The 27,239-nt window shown below is 43.0% G+C and overlaps 1 protein-coding gene across 1 annotated transcript in view; it reads right to left on the bottom strand.

The window, feature by feature from the left end:
- Positions 1–17,957, bottom strand: part of Tdrd12 (tudor domain containing 12) — a 72,890-nt gene extending 54,933 nt beyond the window's left edge. The window contains exons 1-4 of the mRNA XM_057762297.1: positions 17,822–17,957; positions 9,800–9,958; positions 6,211–6,347; positions 4,261–4,380 (exon numbers count right to left, since the gene is read on the bottom strand). Coding sequence (XP_057618280.1) covers positions 4,261–4,380; positions 6,211–6,347; positions 9,800–9,958; positions 17,822–17,845 — 440 coding nt within the window. The 5' untranslated portion in view covers positions 17,846–17,957. The remainder of the gene's footprint in view (positions 1–4,260; positions 4,381–6,210; positions 6,348–9,799; positions 9,959–17,821) is intronic.
- Positions 17,958–27,239: the final 9,282 nt, after the last annotated feature.

Consider the following 27,239-nt stretch of genomic DNA (forward strand, 5'->3'; position numbering starts at 1 on the left):
ATATGAAGGCACACACACTGGAGAGGAAACTTATGAGTATAGTTGGTATGAAGATTTTACACAATCCTGTCGTATTCAAAGGTAAAGAACACACACTGGAAAGAAACCCTACAAATGTAATCAGTGTGGTAAAGATTTTACACGTCCCAGTTATCTTCAAATACATGCAAGAACACACACTGGAGAGAAACCCTACAAATGTAATCAGGGTGGTAAAGCTTTTGGTATCAGCATCTTCTCCAAATAAATAAAAGAACACATATGGGAGAGAAAAATTATCAATACAATCAATGTGATAAAGCCTTTATATATCACAGTAGTCCTCTAAGGCATAAAAGAGCACATAGCAGAGAGAAACCCTGTGAATGAAATCAGTGTAGTAATGCCTTTCACAGTAGTCTTCAAAAATATAAAGGAACACAGAGGAAAGAAACCCTATGAATGTAACTAATGTTGAAAACCCTCTGCATGTATCAGAAGTCTTCAAATTCATGAGAAAATATACTGTACAGACACCTTATAGTCAGTGTGGTAATTTTTTTATTTTATGGTAGTTTTTCTACAAGAATAAGCTTTTAGTGCACAATTGGTTATAGCCTTTTCATATTAGTCTTTGAGGAAGTGCAAAACACTGAAAAGATTCTAACTATAAAGAATGTGGCAACATCTTCAGTGAACATACATTACTAAGTTACATGAGTATTGATTATGGAGAAGAAATGCTGCCAATATCAGCAATTTGTCCGTAGATTATACACCTGCAAACTCATATGAAGGAAGGCCCTACAAATTTAAATAATGATGGAACCCTGTGAGATTTCACACTGCTCTTCAATTACATTAAATATCTAATCCAGCTGTAAAAGTTTATGGATGTGAATTTGTGTCATTTATGTTGTTGTGATATAACATGTTTTAATGACGCTAATGTGAAAAGACTTAATACTAGAGAATCTGAGAAACAGCAAATACCTCATATGCATATTCAAAGCATGATTTTCTTTAGTTGATATGTAATAAAATAGAATAATCAGTAATCAACTCTATATCTCATAACATAGCTTGATGTGCTATAGATATGTATATATTATTTACTGTTCTATTTTCTTGTTCCTGTCTCCATGACTTTTCCATTTGTCACTTCATCTTGAAGTACTGCCTTCTAAACATATTATACGTTGATTCCAGATAATAGAGCAGCAATTAGTTTTATTTAAAAAAAATTCTTTTGTATGTGTCTGTAAGGTGACTCTGGGTTTGTAGGCCATGGCAGATGTGTGGAGACTAGAAGACAACGTTTTAGAATCTTCTTTTGGCCATCTTCACATGGTGACCATGGAGAGGTTCCAGTGTGCACACCACAGACATTTCACACTGAGCCATCTCACTGATGCTCAAACAAGATGAGTTGAATATTACATCAGTAAAATATTATCTTTTCAAATTGTAAATGTATTGCTTAAGAATGAAGGAAAAGGGGACAATTTGAGTAATAAATCCTGTTATGATTTGCTGGCAAAAAAAAAAATACTCTGTATTTACCCTTCTCCTTGGTTTCAGTTAACATAAGACCATAGCCCAGGAAATTAACTGTTTATACCTTTACCCCTAGAGACACAGGAAAGGGGCCTGAGTCGCAGAAACCAGCCTCAGAGAGAAAAATTCTCACGTGGGTACTGGCAGGCACCCTGCTGGAGTCAAAACAGGTTGCTATGGCTACCCTACTGGATTACCAGCCACCAGGGAAGAAAGAGAAATGCTCAAAGTATGGCAGTGCTGCTGCATTTTTCTACAGTTAATCATAAACTTTAGCTACACTTAAGTGCAGGAAAACTTCTTAGAATTCTGTAGTGGTTTAAAGTCCCATCCTTAATTAATCCTCCCAATATCTTCCGTGGAGCTTTATAGCCATACCTCCCCTTCTGAGATGTAAGAGGCCTCCTTCACCTGCTTTTGCGACTCTGAAATGCATGCTTGATATTGTTACCATGTATGGAATTGCTAACTTGCCTGTATATCTATACAAACTGAAAGCCTTGTGAGAATGGCCTTTTCTTTCTTCTTCCCCCAAGAAATAAAGAAACATGCAGGAGGAACATGCTTAAGTCAGCCAGCTTGTTCTACACCGCAGATTCCTCTCCCTGGCCAGTTTTCCCTTGCCAAGACATCCTGCTCTGGACACCAAGAGGTTTAATGAGCTTAACCCCAAAATCAACCTCGATAGATAGTCTTTTATTCGGGCTCTCGTGGATTTACATACTTCTGCCTACAATTGGCATCAACATTTGGGACAACCCAACAGTCTACAGCCCGCCCACTTGGCCCACCATCCACTTCAGGTGTGGTGCTTTGAAATTCCCGTTCTACAGCTAAGGAAGAAATAACTGGAAATAGGAATCATCACATATATATCACACATCAAATCCCATATATGTATGTGTGTATGCGTATGTGTGTGTATCACATCAGATCCCATACGGTTCTGACAGGTCCTCTACTAAAGGTAATGATGAAATTAATCAGTTATTAATAGGAAGTGTTCTGCAGTCCTCAAAATTTCATTAAAAACACCATGTCAATAACAAAGGTTAAAAAAAATGATTTTTCCATCATTTGGCAACAAACCAAGAAAATTGTAAACCATGTCCTTCTATAACCAACATGAACAACATCAAGCAGTTTAATACCTGCTTTACAAAAGGTGAATGCATGCCATATGAGACTATCACTTCTTTAAATCTAACATTTCCACAGGATTCCAGTGAAGGATTAAACAGCCTTGGGTCATTCTCATACCTTTGGTCCCAGCACTTGGGAGGCACACAACTTTAATCCCAGCACTAGAGAAGTGGAGACAAGCTCCCCTGCATTCAGTCTAAGGATTCCTAGGAAAGGGATTGCCCATTTGGTCTGAGGATTCAGTAGGGGTAAAAACTAGGGGCTGGCTACTCTGCTTCTCTGATCTTTCAGCATTTACCCCCCTAATATCTGACTCAGGGTTTTTATTATTAAGACCAAATAGAATTCTCGCTACAATCTGGATAGGAGGGGATGAGGGGAAGAACTGAGAAACTCTAATTGGGATGTATTTTGTGAGAAAAAAAATCTTATTTTCAGTAAAAGTGGGAAAAATACCATTCAAGGAGGCTCGGTCATTTTCAAAGCAGTTTGGTTTAATTTGGTAACAAGGTCTCATTATAAATTTCTCATAATAAAAAAATGATAATAGAAAATATTCATTTTCACTACTGCAGTTACCAGAACTTAGTGAATTCTCTTATGTTTTGTATTGTTTCTGCTTGTTTTTAAGATCAAATCTCACACTATCACCAAGGCAACAAGCAGTCCTCTTGCATCAGCCTTGAGAATGTGGATTACAGGAATACGCCACCACACCTGGCTTATTATATTTCCTTTAATTATCACAGCATCCTAATTTCCCTGTTTTTAATTTTAGAAAAAATTCATAGAGATAAAGCAACTTATAACTCATCTTGTTGGCAAATGAAGCTAAGTGGTATCCAAATCCACTCAAAAGAGGAAGGTGGCTGGAGAGCCGCCACATACAAAAACTGCACTAAAACAGCTACTTTCTCATTCCCGAAACAACCAAAGTGCTCTGTAAAATTACTGTCAATTTGTTTGAATATAAAATAAAGAAACTGTTATCACCCTTATACTCAGACACCCTGAAGTCAGCATGAGTCCGTTCTTTCATGTTTCATTGCCTTCTCATCTCATTTCCCATGCTGCATGCTCAGAAGGAAAGTGTAAAAAATTCAAGTATTTTTTGTAGTAGGCTATTGTCTTTTATTTCTAAGATACCCAAGACATCAGATCCTATCCCCTTATTCAATAAGCATATCTTACGTCAGATAGTTTTAGTTAAGATTTAATCTGGAGGCAGTGACTTCACAATGCCACACACCGTAGTATTACAGAGCTACTGGCTCAAACCTGCATGCAAGTGGAATCAATTTGGTTTTTTTTTTTTAAGATAGGGTTTCTCTGTGTAGCTTTGGGGTCTGTCCTGGAACTTACTCTGTAGATCAGACTGGCCTCAAACTCAAGAGATACGCCTGCTTCTGCTTCCTGAGTGCTGGGATTAAAGGCATGCACCACCACTGTCCAGCTATGGAATTAATTTTTAGTTAACTAGACTTTACCTTCTCTGATTGTGTTCTTCATAAAAAATGGTGGAAACACACAGGACTAAAGGGGTGTCAACATTTTAAGCGGTCAAAAAGAAGCTGTACTTACATAATCTCAGCACTGTCCTCACAGAAGTCGATGTGCAATGTCACAGGCTTGGTACAATAAAGTCTGAACTTTTTTGCTCTATAAGGAAGCTGCATAAAGGATTCTACTGCGACTCGGATGCTTAAAAGTAAAATACAAATAATTCTATTATAAGTAAAAATCATACATAATTCATTTAGTGCATACTTACATAATATACTTTATATAGGAAACAATTCTTCCTTTTTCTTATATAGTTACAACAATCCTTAGAGACACCTGACCAAGGGGCCTTAAGCTGTTCCCTAAGGAGCAGGAGTTTTTAATATGTCTAATTATACATAAATAATCTGTTGTTATTAAAATTCCATGGTACAGGAGTTTGGGCAAAACAAATATGTCCAGTGAGGCTACAAATGGTGAGAAATACTGAACAACAACTGAACCTGGGAAGAACTTATATAAAATTTTATTTTTATTCTTTTATACAAGGTCTCACATAGTTCAGACAGGCCTGCTTCCATATCCAAGGGCTAGGATTTCAGGCACGTGTCACCATCACCATGCCTGGCTATTTCAGATTTTAAAATACCAATTAAGGCAGGTGGGGGTACCTCAGAGGGCCAACACACCTGCCGCCAAGCCTGAGACACCCACATGGTCTCAGAAGGGAAGGAGAGCACTGACTCCTGCGAGCAGTCTTCTAGCCTCCCTGTGTGTACTGTGGCTTAACTATCAACCCAACACACACACCATCTCAGAATCACACACAAGTTTCTGTAAACAGACATTGATGCCACTAGAGCTGGAGGATTGGGACTGATACGTTGTAAATTCAGTATCTTTACTCCATTTTTCTTCAAACTACCAGTCACATTACCCTATGACATTTCAAATATCAACTGGCTTTCTTTCTGGTCCCCACCATCCATTCCCTTCATAGACAAACACACAGGCTTGTTATCTAGGGAGATGAGAAAATGGTGGCTTTACTGAATGACATGGCTCTTTCATGTAATTCTCTTGTCCTAAATAAAAACCAAACAAAACCATCGAAGTTGTAAAGCTGTGGAAGCTGCTTTCTTCCTGTGCTCTGTAAACCCTCATGTCCCATTTGTCGCACGCCACTGATGTAACTCTAGCCTCCTTTGTTAAGCGCCTTATTCATGGGAAGAGGGCCCTTATATTTACTTAACTGACCACCTTTACTCTGAGATGGAAACTGGAAAGGTTGGCACAAATACAAAGACTGGCCTATTAATTTCAGTAAACTATAACAATCGGTCCCAGACTTGGAGCAGCCTGCCCAGTAGATCTTTGGCTCCTGTGTCGTACCCTGAGAGATGGTCATGCCCTCCCTGTGTTATGCAGGCTAACCGCAAATGTATGCATGCATACTCTGCCCTGTGTATCCTTACATTGGTCTACATCCTTCTCTTCTATTAGACAAAAAGTTTTACCTCTTGGCAGCTTCATTCTTGAGTCATCTCTCTCCCTCTAAGAGCTCCTGCGTCCATGACCAAGCTAAGGGAACAGACTAGACAGGAGTTGGCAGAGGCACCAAGAGATGCAGAGACAAAGGCTTGTCTTGTGCTTTCAGAACAGAAGCCTCCTAAGAGCCCCATTCTGACCATCTGTGCTTCCAAGTATCTCCTTCCTTTAAAAACTGACACTGACTTTGATGGAGAGATAGCTTAGCAGTTAAGAGCATATGCTGCTATGGCAGAGGTCCTGAATTTGGTTCTGTCACGCACAATAGGCGGTTCACAACTGCCCGGAACTCCAGCTCCAAGGATCCAATGGTCTTCTGGTGCACACACACAGACATATACAACACACATGTACTCATAATTGAAACACATCTTTAAAATTCTTTGAAAAGAATTCAATGTATTTTCTTTGCTGACATTTTCCTTTAAGACTGCTATTTGTCTCCTTAAGGTAGATGAGGCAAGATTAACACATATGTACTTTTTGGATTTTACTGGAATGCACTTGGCAAAATCCACAAGGAAACACTCTGCCAGGTAATGGTCTGCGGAAGAGACGATTGACTTAATCACAGCCCTGCACCAGCACTTCAGCTCCTGACAGTATACCACACACACCTGCAAAACGAAAGCAAATCTCAGTCACAAATGAGACACCAAAAAGTCCCTCAGGTCATTACAGGAGAGAGCTCCGGGGTCTCCATCTCTTACTGTAGTAAGAATTCAGGAAATGTCTTCTTACTACAGTACTTCCTGTTCATAACAGTTTCTGCGGCTCACAGTTAACTGTGGTCCGATAATGAAAGTTCCAGGAGTAAACAATTCATAATTTTAATTATCCTCTGCATCAAGTACCATAAGGAAATTTTATATCATCTTGTGCCATTGAGCCTAGAACATGAAGTGCTCACTTGCCCAGAACATACTATGTAAACAGTACCGGTCTCTTTTTTTGGGGAAGGGGGGTTGAGACAGGGTTTCTCTGTAATTTTGGAGCCTATCTTGGAACTCCCTCTGTAGAGCATGCTGGCCTCTAACTCACAGATCCGCCTGCCTCTGCTTCCCGAGTGCTGGATCAAAGGTGTGTGCCACAGTACTGGCCTCTTAATCACTTAGAAGTCATCCTGTCATAGGAACTGAAGCACTTGGTTCAAACACCCTTCCTATCACCTAAAAATAGCACTAGAGCGAATTTTTATTATAGTATATTGTCATGATGTTAGTTTATTATTGTTGCCAATAATTCCTAGACCTAACTTGTAAGTTAAACTCTGCAGTAACTCAGCTCTCCACTGGGGTCTTAGCAGGGTAGCTCATTGACCAGGCTGTCTGTACAACATGCAAGTTAAAATGCATTGTTCTTTCTTCTTCAGAGAACAAAGCCTACAAATGACTCGCGGAAACTTCAACCCCAGGTTCCTTTTCCTCGTGGCCTCACACACTGTAATGTCTGGTTTTTGTCTGGCATAAATAGTCCCTAGATCTACGACCATATGAACTTTGTCTTCTGGTGTTTGTTTGGTCAATGTACATTGCCTACCATATACTGAGTCTTCAAAAACTACTTTCTAAATGCCTGCAGCTGCTCTCAAAGGAATCACTGTGATAAAGTGACAGCCCCTATCATCCTTAATGGACCACAGGTCCCCACCAGGCCACAGGCTACTTGACTGGCAGCCCACAGCCAGACTAACCATGTGCTAACCACAGGCTTTCACAAAGCCACCCTGCAAACTGAAGTTTGAAAACAGTACAGCCATTCCACAAGAACTTTATACAGTTCAAACATCAGTGGCTGGGGAGAAATTCTGACAAAGAATGAAGGGCACTTCTATTGAATGTCAAAATCAAAGGCACAGTTAACTCCCACAGCCAGGGGATTTTGAAACTACTGTTCTACAGCAATCTACCAAGAATAACACTGACCACAAATAATGAGCAGGTTGTAGCTCAGTAATATACCTATATGCAGAAACCTAGCTTCCATCCCTGTTATCCAAAACACACACCTTTATGGTGGTGACAACCTCCCTATAAAAACATGCCTTCTTCATGCCTCTTCTAGAGAAACACATGAGGCAGCCTGGAGTTGGACTCCTATTCCTATTTCATGTATGTGAAATGCCCAGGATCCTGTAAAATTACCATGGTCTTGAGCCATACACAAGCTGTACTCTTGTCTGCTGCCTGCCGCCCTATCTTCTGTCAGCCCACATGCAGAGACGCAGCTTTAACAGAAGCACATCCCTTCTGGGGGAAGCAGAACCGAAGCCCCTGGATCAAGGGACATCTAATAGACACATAAAAGGGAAAGCACGAAGAAGCCACAGAGATCAAAATGGTACTGTAAAGAACAAAGGAGCTGGGGGTGAAGTTCAGAGGCATGCATGGAGCTCTGGGTTCATCCCCAGCACAAAAATAAAGTTAAGAGCCGGGCGGTGGTGGCGCATGCCTTTAATCCCAGCACTTGGGAGGCAGAGGCAGGTGGATCTCTGTGAGTTCGAGACCAGCCTGGTCTACAAGAGCTAGTTCCAGGACAGGCTCCAAAGCCACAGAGAAACCCTGTCTCAAAAAAATCAAAAATAAATAAATAAAGTTAAGTAAATATAGAGAAGACTCAGTAGCAAAGGAGATGGTAACTGGCACCAATCACCAAGATGAAAATTTTTAAGAATAAGAATTATTCTTAAGGGGGTCCTGCATTCAACTCCCAACAACCACATGGTAACTCACAACCATCTATAATGGGATCTGGTGCCCTTTTCTGGCATAAAGTTGTACGTGCAGATACAGCACTCATACATTTTTTAAAAATCATTAAGTGTTTACATTACAAATTGCTTATTTTCTCTTTTGTTGTTGAGGCAGGGTCTCTCTCTAGCCCTGGCTCTCTGCCCTTGAACTCAGAGAGCCTCTGCCTCCCTGCTCCCCCAAGTGCTAGGATTAAAGGTGTGTGCCAACACACCCAGTTAACTATTTCATATTAGTTAATAAACAAGGAAAAGTTCTACTTTTGGCTTTATGAAGTCTAACTCAGAATGCAGAGGCAATGAGAAAAATCTTATGTCAAAACGCGAATGAAAGAGCTGGTGTTGGCAGTAATGGCCGCTACTGGTGAGAGCTGGGCAAGTGAAATTCTGATGGCAGCACCATGGGAGAGACCAGGCTGACAATATCCATCCACGGCACTTTAACACCTCCCAAGTCAGTCTCATCTCCCAAATTAACACAACGGGAAATGCAAAATATAAATGCTATTGAGAGAAAGAGATCAAATCAATCCAAAACAATTAACTACGCTATCGGCCTGCACCAAACATAAAGGACAAAAGGGGAAGTTAAATACAAACGCACATGCGTGCAAACACATCTTAAGACCAACTGATCTAGCTTCATTTCTGAAGCTAGCATTTAGTGTTACATGAAAAATAAGACATCATGTTACTAATGATAAGGGGGGGACACAAATGTTTTCTAGTTTTTTCTCAAAACAAGCTTATAAATATTTTCCTATCATTTTCCCGAAAAAGGCCCGATGAGAGGGCCAGACTGTGTGCAATGGAGTTTATGTTGTATGAACACAGAGGGGCCACAACATGGAACAAGTAGAATGAAGAAACTCAAGTTGCCCAAAGTCTAGGTAACAAAAAAATAAAGAAAAGAGAAAAAGAAGCACCAACACTAACTAAAATCCCATGTCCTGTATGCTGAGTAAGCGTATGTGCTGTATATGTGGGTCTAGAACACTCTGGTCCAGTCCTAGGAGACAGCCTGTGCTGTCTCAGACCACGTGCTTCTAAGTCAGTCGGGGAGACAGCTCTGCTAGTCAAGTCCCTGCTGCCAAGGCCAATGGAGTTTGATCCTGGGAGCTCACACAGCAGGACAGCCTGGCCTAACCATCCTCTTCCAGACTAGGTTCTACCTTGCACAAAACAAACTAGTACCAAATGACGATACGAGGTGCTAAGTAGTTCACCAGCTAGGTACAGAACACCATGCATTTTGAATGCTGTTTTAAACACTGAGATCAAGGCACACGTAGGTCTTGGCAACAGTAAGAAAGCACATACCTGCCCTTCTTCCAGCATTAACGGCTTTATTTCTATGTCTTGACACATGCTGCTATAGAAGTCATTCATAGCACTGTTCAGTTTTTGATAGTCGACTTCTTGTTCTAAAAATTGACGACATTCTTTTATAATTACCCAAAAGCAACCTGGATCTTCAATCTGCAGTATTTTAAGAAGACAAAATAGCGTATGATTTAGAAGCAGAGCCATGAGATACAGACCCTTAAATCACAGCAACTGCCTGACCTCAAGTGCTCTAACAAACTCTGGACAAGCACCTTTGTCTTAGATGGTTAGTCTGAAGCTGGTGTGATGGCACATCTATGTAAGTTTGATGCCAGCCTGGTCTACGCGGTAAGTTTCAGAACAACCAGAGCCATATAATAAAACCTTGTCTTTATATATATATATACACACACACACACACACACACAACAAAACAAAAAAAAAAAGGTCAGATTGAAGATAAAATCCCCAAACACAAACAAGCACAGGCAAGCAATTCTTAATTATGTATACATTAAAAAACCAAATAGGGCCGGGCGGTGGTGGCGCACGCCTTTAATCCCAGCACTCGGGAGGCAGAGGCAGGCGGATCTCTGGGAGTTCGAGGCCAGCCTGGTCTACAAGAGCTAGTTCCGGGTCGGGCACCAAAGCTCCAGAGAAACCCTGTCTCGAAAAACAAAAAAAACAAACAAAACAAAACAAAACAAAAAAAAACAAATAGGATATTGAGCATGGGAACACACATGTATAATAGTAGGACTTAGGAGACTGAGGTAGGGGGATCACAAGTTTGAAACCAATCTAGACTATGAATCTAACACCTTTTTCAAACTCTACCCCTCCAAAAAGGCAAACAAACGCCCTTATCCTAATATTTCAAAAATATAGATGATATACATAAGCAAGCTATTGACAATATTTATAACCTCTTTTTAAGAAAGGAAAAACCTGCTGGGAGGTGGTGGTAGCACACCTTTAACCCCAGCATTCAGGAGGCAGAGGCAGACAGATCAGTGAGTTTGAGACCAGCCTAGTCTACAGAATGAGTTCTAGGACAGCCAGGGCTATGTAGACATCCTGTCTCAAAAAACTTGCAACAACAATCAAAAATATAAAAATAAACAACAACAAAAACAAAAACAAAAAAGACCATATAAGTGTGGGGAGCCAAGGAAGCTGAGTGAGAGTGTAAGGAGCAGAAAAAGTCCTATGTGAATGTGTATGGCTGACATGGGCACAGGCACGCCAAGGACACCAATGCCTCAGAGTCATGAGAATCAGCAAAGCCTTCCTCTGGTTGGACTGTGGATGGTGGGAGTGCGCATAAGAACTAGCAGCTACAGCTTCTCCTCCTTCATGACTGCAACTCAAGATGGCTCTGATACAAAGACTCCTTTGAGACTAGCTAACCCCTCATGGACCTGCTGCACTTAATGAACTCACTGCATACTTGGCGATGCTCCTTCAGAGTGCACACAACCCACCATATCCCAGTCTTTACATTCATGTGTCTTTATCTATCCTTTCTTCATTCCCTCGTCACCGCAGTCATGCTAAGTCCAAAGTCACATTAAGATGCACTGTATGTGAACATTTATTATTTATTCAACAGGAAAATAGGGGCTGGAGATGTAGCCCAGTTGGTAACACACTTGCCTAGCATGCATGTCATTTTCGTTTCATCTCCAGCATGTCATAAAATGGGATGTGTTGGCATACACCTGTAATCCCAGCACTCAGGAGGATCAGGGGTTAAACATCATCTGTACCTACAACACAGTGAGTTCAAGGGCTAGTCTGAGCTACGATTCCATATCTCGAAAGTGAGCTAGAGGGAGAGTGAAGAGGGACGAGGAATGCTCAGTGGGAGCAAGCACCTAACTAACATGGGCAAGGCCCTGGACCCCAGTCTTAACATGACACCCTGCCCCACTCAAGAAAAGCTGGAGAAGGATAATACAAATCAAACAAATATAAATTATTACCTGGGGAAAGGAAGAGTAGAGTAGAAGATTAAAGTCAGAGCTATCTAAATATGCCTTGTTATATATTATTATTTTTAAAAACTAGGCCAGTGAGATGGCTCTGCCATCAAGGTGCCTGCTGTCAAGGTTGAAGACCTGAGTTGTTTGATCCCTGGAACTCAAAAAGTAGGAGAAAACTTCCACAAGTTGTTAAGTTGTCCTCTGACCTCCATGTGCCTGCTGCGGCACACATATGCACAAAATAAATTAAAATGGATTAAAAGACCTACAAGAGGCTGGAGAGAAAGCAGCAGCTGAGACCACTTGCTCCTCCTCCAGAAGACCTGAGTTCATTCCCAGACCCCAAGCCAGGAAGTTCAAAACCACCTGTAACTCCAGTTACAGGTAATCTGATGCCATCTTCCAGCTTCCAAGGACACGGTATACACCCAGATACATACTGTCTTAGTGATCTATTGCTGTGAAGAGACACCATGAACACAGCCCACTCTTGGAAAGGAAAACATTTAACTTGGCTGGCTTACAGTTCAGTGGTTTAGACCACTATCATCAGGGCCAGGGCAGGAAGATGATGGCACACAGGCAGACACGGTGTTAGAGAAGGAGCTGAGAGTTCTACATCTTGAGCCGCAGGAAGAGAGAGCCACTGGACCTGGCTTGGGTTTTTGAAAACTTCAAAGTCCATCCCCAGTGACACACTTCCTCCGATACCTCCTAATCTTTTCAAATAATGCCTAGTGACGAAGCATTCAAATCTATGAGCCTATGGAAGCCATCTTTATCCAAACAACCATTCATACAAACGAAAATTAAAAACTGCACAAAGTATCAATTTTAGAGATAAGCTAGAAACTGGAAAAAGTTATAATTTCAATTAAAAACACCGGTTAAAACCACCATTGATTTTTCAAATGCATGTCCCACCTTTGTCTACTGAGAGGGGCTAGAAGCAACAAGACACCACAACTCTGAATCTTTAGAGAGCATAGATATGTTTTAGTTGTTTCTATTCTTCTGAACATTTTATTTTTTGATTTTCCAAGACAGGATTTCTCTGTGGCCTTGGCATCTGTCCTGGAACTCACTCAGTAGACCAAGCTGGCCTCAAACTCAGATCCACATGTCTCTGCCTCCTAAGTGCTAAGATTAAAAGTGTGCACCGCCACTAGCACTAAGTGCTAGGATTAAAAGTGTGCACCGCCACTAGCACTAAGCTGATCTTTTTCCTTTTTTTTTCCACTCTCACCCTTCCTTCCCTCTCCCCTTCTACCTTCTCCCATGACCCCCAAGCTCCCAATTTACTCAGAGATCTTATCTTTTTTACCTTCCTATGTAGATCTATGTATGTCTCTCTCAGGGTCCTCTTTGTTGTCTAGTTTCTCTGGGATTGTGCACTGTAGGCTGATTTTTCTTTGCTTTAAGTCTAAAAGCCACTTATGTGTAAATACATATGATATTTGTCTTTCTTGGTCTGGTTTACCTCACTCAATATGTTTTTCTAGATTCATCCACTTGCCTGCAAATTCCAAGATGTCATTTTTTACTGCTGTGTAGTACTCCATTGTGTAAATGTACCACATTTTCTTTATCCATTCTTCAGTAAAGGGGCATCTAGGTTGTTTCCAGGTTCTGGCTATGACAAACAATGTTGCTATGAACATAGTTGAGCACATGTCCTTGTGGTCCTTGTGATACAATTGAGTATTCTTTGGATATATACCCAAGAGCAGTATTGCTAGGTATTGAGGTAGGTTGTTTCCTAATTTTCTGAGAAATCACCATACTGATTTCCAAAGCAGCTGTACAAGTTTGCATTCCCACCAGCAATGGAGGATTGTTCCCCTTACCCCTCATCCTCTCCAGCATAAGCTGTCATCATTGTTTTTTATCTTGATCCTTCTGACAGGTGTAAGATGGAATCTCAGAGCTGTTTTGATTTGCATTTCTTTGATGGCTAAGGATGCTGAGCATTTCCTTATGTGTCTTTCAGCCCTTTGAGATTTGTCTTTTGAGACTTTTCTATTTAGATCTGTACCCCATTCTTTTTATTGGATTATTTGTTCTTTTGCTATCAAGTTCCTTGAGTTCTTTGTATATTTTGGAGATCAGTCCTATGTCCAATGTGGGGTTGTTGAAGGATTTATTTTAAGACTAGATTTCACTATGCATCCTAGCTGGCCTGGAAGTTGGTCATGTGGAATAGGCTGGCCCCTAACTCACAAAGATCTACCTGCCTCTATATCCACCTGAGTGCTGGGCTTAAAGGTTTGTACCACCATAGTTGGCTGTTTGAGGCTTTTATAAAACTGGGGGTGAATACAGCAGTCATTTTGATTTTGGTATTTGCAGATTAGTCTATAGTTATATAATTAAAGGCAAAACTGTCACCTTCATGTTTAATATAACAAGGAAGGGACAAAACAAAATCCAGCAAAGCCAGGTATTAGGCATATGAAGAATGAAACTATAACACATGGCCAAGAAAAAGTCACTAGACAGTGACCCTAGGGCTGGGGATGCGGCTCAGTGGCAGGCACTTGCCTAACCCCTCAAGGTCCAGAGCTCTGTTCCTAGAAAGGAACAGAGGGAGGACACCCCGCCACCTAGATATTTAATGGCAAGGACTTAAAAGTAGCTTACAAGTCTGCTCAAGAACTTAAGGACCAGACAATAGCTAGTGTCTAAAGAAGCTTAGTTAAGAAATGGGGCTTGTTGTGTTTTGGTTTTTGAGACAGGATCTCACTTAGCCCAAGCTAGCCTCAAACTAGCTACAGCAGAGTGATCTCCATCTCCTAAGTGCTAGGCTTACAAGAGTATGCCAGGGCATCCAGCTGTATTTACCAATGGGATCTATATTAAAGGACAGGAAGTAAAATACAGGAAATAAGAATCTAATAGTGTTATACATACTATTTCATTCAACATTGGCTGGAGTCTGCTAAATAATACTGTAAGACAAGACTACCAAAAAACTAAAAATAAACTTGCCAGTTTCTATAAAGTATGACTGTCTACACAGAAAATCCTAAGGATTCTATAAAAACTATATTACAGCTACTATGGAAACAATAAAACAATGATAAAAGAGACAGACATGAAAACACAGGGAGAGCCAAAACACATCTTTAGTCCCAGCACTCCGAGGAGGGAGACATCTCCTTAACTTGAAGGCCAGCCTGCTCTACAGAGTGAGTTCTTGGCAAGCCAGGGGTACAGAGTGAGATCCTTTCCTTAAAAAATCAGGGCTGCAGCGCATGCCTTTAATCCCAGCACTCGGGAGGCAGAGGCAGGAGGATCTCTGTGAGTTCGAGGCCAGCCTGGTCTACAAGAGCTAGTTCCAGGACAGGCTCCAAAGTTACAGAGATGTCCTGACTCAGAAAAAAAAAAAAAATCGGGACTAGAGAGATGGCTCAGTGTTTAAGAGCATTCATTGGTTGCTCTTCCAGAGGATTGGGGTTCAATTCCCAGCACCCTTATGGCAATCTTACAACTGTCTGTAACTCCAGTTCCAGGGAATCAGACACCCTCACATAGACAACATACATGCAGGCAAAACACCAATGTACATAAAATAAAAATAATTTAAAAAATCATGAGAACACACCCACACTTGTCGATTGAAAGATTTAACATTGATATAAATTAATTAAAATGTTAATATTGACTAGATATTCAAATCTTATGAAATCGCAATGGCTTTTTATTTCTTTTTTTTACAAAATTTTAAGGGATCCTAAGTAGCCAACAAACCTCTAAAAACAACAAAGCTAAAGTGCTGGGGACGTAGCTCAACTAGTAGAATGCTTGCCTACCTACGAATGAAGTCCTAGGTTCAATCCCCAGCACTACATAAGACGGAACGTGGTAGTGCATGCCTGTAGTCGCAGCACGCATGGGGTGGTGGGCAGGATTAGGCTACTCAAGGGGGTAGAAGCCAGTCCCAGCTGGAGGCATTGTATCAAAGCCAAACAAGCTAGAAGGACTCACACCTGGTTTCAAAGTTTACTACGAAACTACAATAATCAAAACAGTGTGGTGCTGTTACAATTATAGACATACATACCAGAAGGATAAAAAGCCCAGGATGAACTCCTGTACAATGTGGTCCAATAATAGTTGACAAAAGGTACCCAAATATCTATGGGGAAATGACAGTCTCCAAAAATGTTATTGGGAAACTGAATATTTCATGCCAAAGAATGAAATTATTAGCAACATATAAAAAAATTAGCTCAAGGGACAGGCAGGAAGGTTCAGTAGATATAGGCACTTGCTGGGGAAGCCTGGCACCTGAGTTCAATCTCTGAAACCCATGTAAACATGGAAGAAGAGAATTAGCTCTACAAGTTTGTCACATACACCATGGCATGTGCCTCCTCATAATAAACATGAATGCATACACACAATAAAAAATGTAAAAAAGAAAGAAAACTCAAAATGTTATCAAAGGCCTAATTATGAGATGTATGACTATAAACTCTTAGATGGGAACAATACAAAAGCTTCACGTTATATTTGGCTACTTGGATATGAAACAGCAACAAAAGGAAAATAACTGATCAAAATTGTATTTTCTGCCTCCAGGAAGTCCATCAGTAAATAGTCCATATGTCTTCATTTCCTTTCTGTGGCTGTGATAAATGGTCCTGACCTAAAACAATGTAGGGAGGAAAGGGCTTCTTCTGCGGTTCATTATGCAGGAAGTGAAGACAGGGCAGGAACTCAGAAGGAGCTGGATCATCGCATCCAGTCAAGAACAGAGTGAGAACATGTGACTGGGTCCTTGCTTGCTTCTGCTCAGCTAACTTTCTTATCATACAATCCAGGATGCCAGGTCCAGCGAATGCAGAGGCCCACAGTGGGCTGGGGCTTCCCGCATCAATCAGCAATCAAAACAATCCCACTCATGTGTCCATAGGCCAACCTGACCTCAGTAACTCCTCACTGAGACACTCTCCCCAGATGATTCCAGGCTGTGTCAATTATAAGTAACCAGCACACCATGAAATGGGAGAAAAAATTGTAAGTCACTTAGCAGGAAAGGAATTGACCTTCAGAGTGTAAAGCGGGCTTCTAAGACTCAACAACCATACCATAAGCTTGAACCACTCAAAAAAAAAAAAAAAAAAAAGACTAAGGACCTGAAACGGCCTTTTTCTACTGAACCCAGTAAGGCGGCCGATTCATCCCGTGAAAAGATGCCTGATGGGCTGCAGAGATGGCTCCGTGGTTAAAAGTGTAGTTGGTTGCTCTTGCAGAGAACCCAAATTCAATTCTCGGCAGTTCCCAGCACCCACATCGGGTGACTCATGGCTGCCTGGAACTCCAGCTCTGAAGGTGCCTGCACTCAATGTGTACACATCCAGACATAGCAAAAAACAGATTTTTAAAGATGACTGGGGGTGGTAGAGCACGACTTTGATCCGAGCACTGGAGGGGCAAACGCAGGTGGATCCAAGTTCAAGGCCATCTTGGTCTATGTAGGGAGTTCCCAGCAAACCAGGGCTACAGATTAAGACCCTAAAACAAATTAATAAAAATAAGCAAGGCCGGTAAGATGATCCAATAAAAGGCACCTTTGACTACCCAAGTTCAACCCTTGGGTCACTTGTCTCTAAATGTGAACCATGGCACACCCACATTGGCAATAACCACAAATGTTAGAATATGCGAATATACCTTGGTTACACGGTCAAAGTTTACATAATAAATTTCGTTGTAACAGAGCAGACCACCAGTGAATATTTAATTTGGGGGAGGTAGTGTCTATGTGATAGGTTCTCAGTATGTAGCCCAGGCTGGCCTGGAACTTCCTGTGATTTTCCTGCGTGCTCCACCAGTTCCTATACTGGACAGTTCAAAGGCTATTAGCATTTGCCGCCACATCTGCAACCTACATTACCAGGGGGTGCAACTGCATCACTTGCTTATCTGAAAATGAGCCTCGGGCACCTGGGCTGGGGGGTGGGGGAGGTAGGATGTCAGCCACACGTGGAGAAGCGCCTCGAGGAAGGCGGTGGGTGCTCCTCACCTTTAGCACCAGGACCTCCAGCATCCCGCCGACGCCTCCTCGTCCTTCTCTTGCAGAGTCGCTTACACCAACCACACAGGCTGGCAAGGCAATTCTTTGAGGGGAACAGCTCACCAAGGACAACAAGCACACTTCAACGTGGCCTGGAGCCCTCTTGCACCAGAGACCTCGCGAAGCCCGCGCACGCACCTTTAACCGCCCGTGCTGCTCACCCTGCGCCTGCGCACAGGCCTCGAGAGGGCTAGAAAGCACCTGCGCACCAACGGCCTGGATAACGGCCTGTTTACCTACAGCGCCGCCCTGAGGAGGGGCGGTGAACTGCCAGGTCCCTTTGCTCCAGTGAAACCTGCAGTCTTTCTTGACCCTTCCCCTGCCCCCAGGAGGGAGTGGCTGCATGCTAGACAAGTCTTTAGCAGTACTGCCTGCCAGGAAGGCCTGGTCTCCATTCCACTTGGGACAGCTTCTATCCTCCATCACAGCGCTTCTGTTGGATCTCTCCTATGTCAATGCCTGATTTGGGCTTGCAGCCAGGGTGGGCTTTTCTAATCAGTAACTCAGGTCTTGTGGCTTCCTGGCATCCTTTCCACCTGACCACATTCCGGAAAAGGTCCCACCACCTGAGCCGGGTTCTGCCCACACCTGTATTTCACTGTTGTGGTAACACGGGGCTTCTTTAAACTCCCAATTTCTCATCTCATTTTAGAATGGGTAGATACAGTGTTTTTTGAGTTCAATGTGATCGATCACTGTGAAACAAAGAACACCCAACAGCACAGGGAAGGCTAACAATGAAAGCTCTCTCCGACATCCCCAACAAACAAAGGAAGTAGAATGATAGTCCCTTAAAATGAAAGGAACCACAACTCTCAAGAGGTGGCAGACCCAATTGGTTTTACAAAAGAATTCTTTGATGATTGATTTCTGGAAAACAAAATTCTTTCAGTTTGTATTCAATCGTGTTCATCTTCTGATAAGAGAATCAAGATGGCAAAGAAACTTGGTTTCAAGAAGGTGTGGAAATTGGAGGGGGGGGGTCACGTGTTTGGCATCTAATTTCAGAAGTAAATTTGGGGAGCCAGCCTGGGTGGTGGCGCACGCCTTTAATTCTAGCTCCTCTGTGAGGGGGGGTTGGAGGGAGATGGGGGTGCGCAGAGGCAGGCAGAAGAGACCCCATCTTGAGGGATTACTATTATTGTGTGCTGGCTTCCTTGTGTCCACGTGCGTGTGTGCACATTGCACAAGTGCACACATACATGTGCAAAACCAAGGTGGATGTCTACTGAGGGATGACACAAGGTTTTTGTCTGCCATCCGCAAGTACAGGCACACAGGAACAAATACGCCAGGCACGGTGGCTTACAACTGTAATCCCAGCAGCTGAAGAATGAGGCCAGATTGCGGGTTTGAGGTCAGCTGGACTGTAATAAGAAGAACCTGATTCACAAGACAAAACGACAGCCTACAGAATGGGAAAAGATCTTCACTAACCCCACATCAGACAGAGGGCTGATCTCCAAAATATACAAAGAACACAAGAAATTGGACACCAAAAGATCACATAATCCAAAAAAAAAAAAATGGAGTACAGACCTAAACAGAGAACTCTCAACAGAGGAATCTAAAATGGCTGAAAGACACTTAAGGAAATGTTCAACATCCTTAGTCATCAGAGAAATGCAAATCAAAACAACTCTGAGATTCCATCTTATACCTGTAAGAATGGCCAAGATCAAAAACACTGATGACAACTTATGCTGGAGAGGTTGTGGGGAAAAGGGAACACTTCTGCATTGCTGGTGGGAATGCAAGCTGGTACAACCCCTTTGGATGTCAGTGTGGCAATTTCTCAGAAAATTAGGAAACAACCTTCCTCAAGACCCAGTAATACCACTTTTGGGTATATATCCAAAGGATGCTCAATCGTGCCACAAGGACATATGCTCAACTATGTTCATAGCAGCTTTGTTTGTTGTAGCCAGAACCTGGAAACAACCTAAATGCCCCTCAATCGAAGAATGGATAAGGAAAATGTACATTTACACAATGGAGTACTACACAGCAGAAAAAAATAACGACAGCTTGAATTTTGCAGGAAAAATAGATGGAGCTATAAAACATTTTGAGTGAGGTAACCCAGACACAGAAAAACAATTATCACATGTACTCACTCATTGGTGGTTTTTAAACATAAAGCAAAGCCAGGCTACAAACCACAATCCCAGAGAACTTAGACAACAATGTGGACACTAAGAGAGACATAGATCTAATCCACATGGGAAGTAGAAAGTAGAAAAAGACAAGATCTCCTGAGTAAATTGGGATCATGGGAACCTTGGGGGAGGGTTGGAGGGGGGAGAAGAGAGGCAGGGAGGGGAGCAGAGAAAAATGTATTTTTTAAAAAAAAAAGAACCTGATTAAAAAAAAGAAAAAGAAGCACCACACAGCGGGTCATTCGTGCTAAGAGAATGCCATTTATTGAAGGGCGAACGTGGTCTATACATACGGGCTTGCAACACTGTGGAAAAACCCAGGGTTTGGAAGTTCATGTTATTGAAGGGCCGAGTCAGTAAAAAACTAAGCAGAACAAGGAGCTTGGGTTAGGCCAGGAGGTGCAAGATGTACCTGCTAGCAGAGGTCAGTAGGGAATAAACAGACGTCCCAGTGGGAAGGACCCAACAGTTTGCTGTGGTGGATTTCAAAAGGACCCAGGAAGGTGGAGGAAAACAAACAGCCTCTCTGTTTACAGCACAGGACACAGGCTTTCTCCTTTGACCGGGCCCCGTGCTATGGGATTGTGCTTTACAGTTTTTTTTCCACATGACTTATCCAAGCTAAATTTATATGCACATGACCCTGAATGGTCAAGACCACTGCAAGCTTCCTGTGAAGACACACTTCTGTAATCTCAGCACTCCAGAGGCCGAGGCAGGAGGATTGTGAATGCAAGGCTCCCTGTGTCTCTTGGGTAGTTCTAGGCCAACCAGGGCAAGTTCGTGAAACCCTGTCTCAAAACAACAGCAACAATAACAATTCCTCTTTGTCTTTTTGAGACAGGGTCTCACAGCATATCCCTGTCTGGTCTCAAACTCACAGAGACCTACCTGCTTCTATCTCCCTCGGCAAGTGTTAAGATTAAAGGTCTGTGCCACCATGCCTGGGATCATAATAGAAATTTAAAAGAGTAGCGTAGAGGGAGCTGACCCCGGGGATCCAGTCACTAGTTCTCCGGTATCTATTGCCACTGTCTGCTCATACCGTGCCCAGGTATTTTTCTGTTCTGTGTAACATCAACATTATATGAAACTATCAACTCTTTTCTCTCAGATCCTCTCCTATCCCTCTCATAGACACTCAATAAAAATGCAATCTAGAATGAGTTATCAGAGAAAAATCTGAGTTCTTTTAAAAACAGGCTAATGGTATAGTTCTTTTAAATATTTGCAGTGTTTTCTGGCCATCCACAGTTATTCAGACTTACTGCTTCTTTTTGATCTCTGTGCTTGTTATCAGGGTTTCTACTGCATGCACACTTCTATTGCAGTTGTGAGTAGATAACCACAGCTGCACTGAGTTCACGAATACAACAGTGATGTCAAGTTCAAAGGACATCGTTTGGCTGCACATCTCCCCAGCTGTAGATTCTTGCATTCTTTCTGCCCCTCTTCTACAATGTTTGAGCCTCCCGAGCCTTGAAGAGGGTGGTATAAAGTTCTCTATCATCTCTTTTTCTCTGCGCGTTGGCCAGCTGGGGTCTCTGCAATAAGAGGTTTCTCTGGTAAAAGCTGGAGACTGCTAATCTCAAACAGCGAGGCTGAGCCAGGGTAACCCACCTTACTTTAGGAGACAGGGTCTCTCACTGAACCTAGTAGTCACTGCCTTGGATACATGGGCTAGTGTTAAATCGGTCCCCATGATCTATCTGTCTGTCTCCACCTCCCAGCATGGAGGTTTACAGGAGACTAAGATGTTCAACTTCTACAGGAGTTCTAGGGATATGAACTCAGGTCCCCGTGGTTGTACAATAAGTGTTTTACGGTAAGCGCTGGGCCATCTTCCCAATTCTTTACCTATGAGATTATCAACACATAGATGTATGGTACCAAACTGGACCTGATGACAGAGTACTGTATCTCAGCTCTTCAGGAGGCTGGGGCAGGAAGAGTACCACTTCCAAGTCTGTCTGGGCTACAGAGGGAGTTCAAGTCCACCCCGGACAATTTTCTGAGCCCTGTCCCAGAATTAAAAACAGCTGGGAAGCTGATTCAGTGCCACAAGCATAAGGACTTGAGTTTGGACCCCCAGCATGTGTAAAAATCTGGATGCAGTGGCCAGTGCCTATAACCCCAGCGCTGGGAAGGTGGAGACAGGCAGATCTCTGGAGCTTGCTCAGCCAGTCTTGGTGAGTGGTACTGGTTCCGTGAGAAACTCTGTTTCAAAAAGTAAAGCGGAGAGTAATTGAGAAAGATAGCTAACATCAACCTCTGGATTCTACAAATCGGCAGACAAGTGCGTGTGTGCACGCGAGCACACACACATACTGACAGATGCATGGACACACAAGTACGGCAGACATGTGTAAACATATATACACAGAGAAACATCAACAAACACATGTACACACACACATAATTTGTTGTTATTATCGGGCCTGATGGTGCATTCCTTTAGTCTCAACACTTGAGAAGCAAAGGCAAGCAGATCTCTGTGCATTTGGGGCCAGCCTGGTCTACCTGGTGAGTTCCAGACCTGCCAAGCCTGCAAAATGAGATCGTTTCTCAAGAAGTTTTCTAAAGAAAAAGTAAAGAGGGTCTGGTGATATAGCTCAGTGGTAGAGCATCTGCCTAGAATCCACCAGTGCGAGGTCCAGGCAGCTGATTGGCTAAGAAAGACCAACTGAGACCCAGCTTGGTGGCTCACACCTTTAATTCCAGCACTCTAGAGGCAGAGGGAGCAAGAGGGGAAAAGAGAACTACAAATGATAAGAGTAACGAACATGACCCGGACTCTAATAATAACAGCAGCTGCTATTTGAGGCTGCTGGAGAAGGTGGTCTCTGCACGTAGGAAGTCATGTGAGCTTCTGAGAACAACTCCTTGTGGGAAACAAGTTTCCTTCAGATTAAACACATCAGCAATGGGTTCAGCAAGCAATGGCACAGACCTATAATCCTGGCGCTCAGGAGGCTGAGACAAGAGGATCAGGAATTCAAGGCCATCCTTGGCTACGTAGCAACTTCAAGGCCAGCCTGGGATACACAAGACTGTGACAAAACAGGAGTGATGCACACTCTTGTGATACCAGATCTCAGGGGCAGAGGCAGGAGGACACTCTGGAGTCTGGGAGTTCGAGAACAGCCTGGGTCGCATAGGGAGTCCTTCTATCAAGAAACAAGCATACCTAAATGATATCTTTTCTATGAGCAAAGCCAGTTGTAGTTTTCTTGGACAACTAAAATTACCAGGGAAAATGGTGACTTCACAAATAGGCCTGGGCTGCAATCCAAGTTCTTCTCAGCCAGGGAGAAAACTCGCTCTATGCATCCATTTCTCGACTTCCCCACTGCAGAATGGTGACATTCACTGAGGTCCCTCCCAGGAGTAACGCTCCCTGAGAATGAACTGTTACACCTGGCCCATTACAGGACATGGGGAGGAAGAGAGACGACGTTTGTGGGTTCCAAAGACCAATAATTGGCCACATTAGTGAATCACCGCTCATCAGGGCAGGAGGACAAGGACTTGGGAGCCTTGTTTCTCCCGGCAGCCCTGAGTAGGGGCAGAAGTGGGGTTTGTAAGCATAAAATCTACCAACATGTGCTGCTAAGTTACAGTTAAAACTCCACCAATCAGGATCTAGAGATTAGGGGCTTCCTTGTGTGCTCCATCATGGTCAGCAGATATACAATGCAAGCCTTTCAGCCCAACCAATCGGATTCATTTGTTCCTTCTGTGACTCGGGAAAGTCATGTTTCTTAAGAACTAAAGATGCATGACAACTATTTCTATAGTTTAGAGAGGAGGTTGGCCAGCCCACTGGAAAGTTCTCAGCTCCTCTAGGACTTGGGAGCTTAAACTTTATTTTACCCTACAGGTAAAATGGAGTCTGAAGTCAAAATGGCTGTGCTTAGGCCAAGGTGCTCTCGCCTACTCCCTTCGTGAACACTGTGCTCAAGGCCAACAATCAGAAGAACTTTTGTAGACTGAGAAGCCACTTAGAATATTATTATCTATGATTCTCAAATTTACATATTGGGACCATTTACTTTAAAAAAAAATAGATTTGGGACTGCAGAGATGGCTCAGCAGTTAAGAGGACGAGGGCACCTGAATTCAGTTCCCAACATCCCCATAGAATGGTTCACAACCTTCAAAACCTCAGCAGGGGATTCAGCGCCCTATTCTGGGTCTGTGGGGAACTCTGCTGACGCACACATATACCAATAGAGACATATATGCACAAACACAACACCGAGTTAAAATATTTAAATTTGAGGCTGGGTGTGGTGGCACACACCTTTAATCCCAGCGCGTGGGAGGCAAAAGCAGGCATCCCTGTGAATTCAAGACCAGTTTGCTCTACATGTCAACTTCCAGGATAGCCAGGGCTCCGTAGAGAGACTCTATTTTAAAAAAATAGATTTGACATTTTTCTTTTTCTCAGTGCTGCATATTAAAGTTAGAGCCTGGTGAGCCGTGTAGTGCTGGCCCACACCTTTAGTCCAGCACTCAGGAGGCAGAGGCAGGCGGATCTGCGTTCGAGGCCAGCCTGGTCTACAAGAGTGAGTTCCAGGAGTGCCAGGGATACACAGAGAAACCCTGTCTCAAAAACAAAAACAAACAAACAAACAAATAAATAAAATCAGAGCCTCGCACATGCTGAGCAAGCTTCTCAGCCTTCTGTTACGTTTTTGAGGCAAGGTCATTAGGCTGTCAAAGTCGGTCTTGAAATCACTTTTATTTCTTTTTTTATTGTTTTTATCAAACTATACATTTTTCTCCCCTCCCCTCCTCTCTTCCTCCCCTCTCCCATGACTCCCATGTTCCCAATTTACTCAGGAGATCTTGTCTTTTTCACCTTCCGGTGTAGATCCATTGAACTCACTTTGTAACCTAGGCAGACCTTGAACTTTTTTTTTTTTTTTTTTTTTTTTTGGTTTTTCGAGACAGGGTTTTTCTGTGGTTTTGGAGCCTGTCCTGGAACTAGCTCTGTAGACCAGGCTGGTCTCGAACTCACAGAGATCCGCCTGCCTCTGCCTCCCAAGTCCTGGGATTAAAGGCGTGCGCCACCACCGCCCGGCGACCTTGAACTTTTGATTCCTTGCCGCAGCCTTTCAAGTAGTTAGGATCACAGATCTGTAGCACCAGGCCTGTTAGATTTTACTCCCGGTCTGGTAATTTAACAAGAGTTAAATTACCTCTCCTGTACACTGCAGTCTATCCTACTGTACCTTCACATTCTATCCACTAGGTGGCGATATCACCCTCTCCCCAGTGGTGACAACTGAAAACCTTTCCAGCCTTGAACAAGCTAAGAACGTGGGGAACAAGCTAAGAATCAATGCTCTTCTTCTCTCTTATTCCTCTAACAGGGAGCTAATCAAAACAGAGAAAGGGCTGGAGAGATGGTTTGACCGTTTGCTGCTCTTGCAGAAGACCTGGGTTTGTGTCCCCACACACCAGAGGACTTGGGTTTGGCGGCCTGCCATCAGTAACTCCAGTTCCAGGGGATCCAGTGCTCTTTTCTGGCCTCCATGTGATAAGCATAAATTTATGCAGACAGACACATATTTGCACACACACACATCCTTAGGAACAAAACACTTTATTTTAAAATGCTTTATTTATTATTGCCTTTATTGTGTTAACAGGAAAATCAAGACATTTTTGTAAAAATTTAAATCCACCACAACATACAACACAAAGATCTACAAACAGAATTAGTGTCCTGCCAAGATGTGGTGCACACACCTTTAATCATAACACTCAGGAGGCTAAAGTAGGCATTATCTTTGGTCAGTTTGAAGCCATCTGGTCTACACAGTGGGTTCCAGGACAGTCAGGGTTTTGTAGAGACTCTGTCTTTAAAAAACAAAACAAAGCAAAAACAACGACAACAACAAAACAGATCGTGCCTTAACTATCATTTCTCACCTTTAGTCAGTAAAGATCATTCGCCTTTAACAAGTCAAAAAGAAATCACCCACATTAAACACACATTAAAACCCGGTGAAATTAGCATTCTCTCTCCAACCTCTTGCATTCATTAACCACTTCGTAAGTGGGCACAAAGGCTGGTTTTACGGTGTGTGTCTGTGTGTGCATGACGTGTGCGAGGGCACACACACCATGGCACACGTGTGGAGGCAGGGGACAACGTGGAAAAGTAGGTCCTCTTTTCACACCTTTACGTGGGTTCTGGGGACCAAAAGCAGATCACTGGGCATGCGTGGTCAGTGCCTTGACCTGCTGACCCATCGCATCAGCCTGTGTTCTGTATGCTTCCTAAGTCTTTAAAATTTGGGAGACATGGGACCAGGAAGATGGCCTGGCAAGATCGTGGGACCTGAGCTCGATCGGCCAGACCCACACGCAGCAGGAAAGAAGAAAGGCTCCTGTAAGTTGTTCTCTGCCCTCCATACTGTTCCGTGGCACACACTCGTGTGTGTGCAAGAGCATAGAAAGAAGTGTAATAAAAGATAAAATTTAGATGTCAAAATGAATGCTACTTGGTTACGATACTGTATGGTTCTTTGTTTGTTTGTTTGTTTTTGGTTTTTCGAGACAGGGTTTCTCTGTAGCTTTGGTGCCTGTCCTGGAACTAGCTCTTGTAGACCAGGCTGGCCTCGAACTCACAGAGATCCATCTGCCTCTGCCTCCCAAGTGCTGGGGTTAAAGGTGCGGGCCATGTATGTTAATTATCAAGTTAAGTACATGGCAAGAGTGTGACCCACTCTTGAAGGATGCCTCAACCACTGTTTATTTGCGTCACTGCTTTCCTTGCTATGACCAAGTGCCTCACAGAGACAATTTAAAGAGCAGGGTTTATTTCAGCGGTGTCATGGCGCTGAAGGCAATGCGACATTCATGGAGGCGGAGACCTGAGGCAGCCAGCTCACATCTCCGCAGACTAGAAAACAGAATTCTTCTGGAACTGAGGTGGGACTCAGTCCCTCAAGACCCACCCGCGCCAGCAGCCCACATTTTCTGGTTAAAGCCTGCCAAAACAGCCGGGCGATGGTGGCGCACGCCTTTAATCCCAGCACTCGGGAGGCAGAGGCAGGCGGATCTCTGTGAGTTCGAGACCAGCCTGGTCTACAAGAGCTAGTTCCAGGACAGGCTCCAAAACCACAGAGAAACCCTGTCTCGAAAAACCAAAAAAAAAAAAAAAAAAAAAAAAGAAAGCCTGCCAAAACAGGGCT

Source organism: Chionomys nivalis, chromosome 2 (genome assembly GCF_950005125.1).
Source record: "Chionomys nivalis chromosome 2, mChiNiv1.1, whole genome shotgun sequence".
In the NCBI taxonomy this organism is placed as follows: domain Eukaryota; kingdom Metazoa; phylum Chordata; class Mammalia; order Rodentia; family Cricetidae; genus Chionomys; species Chionomys nivalis.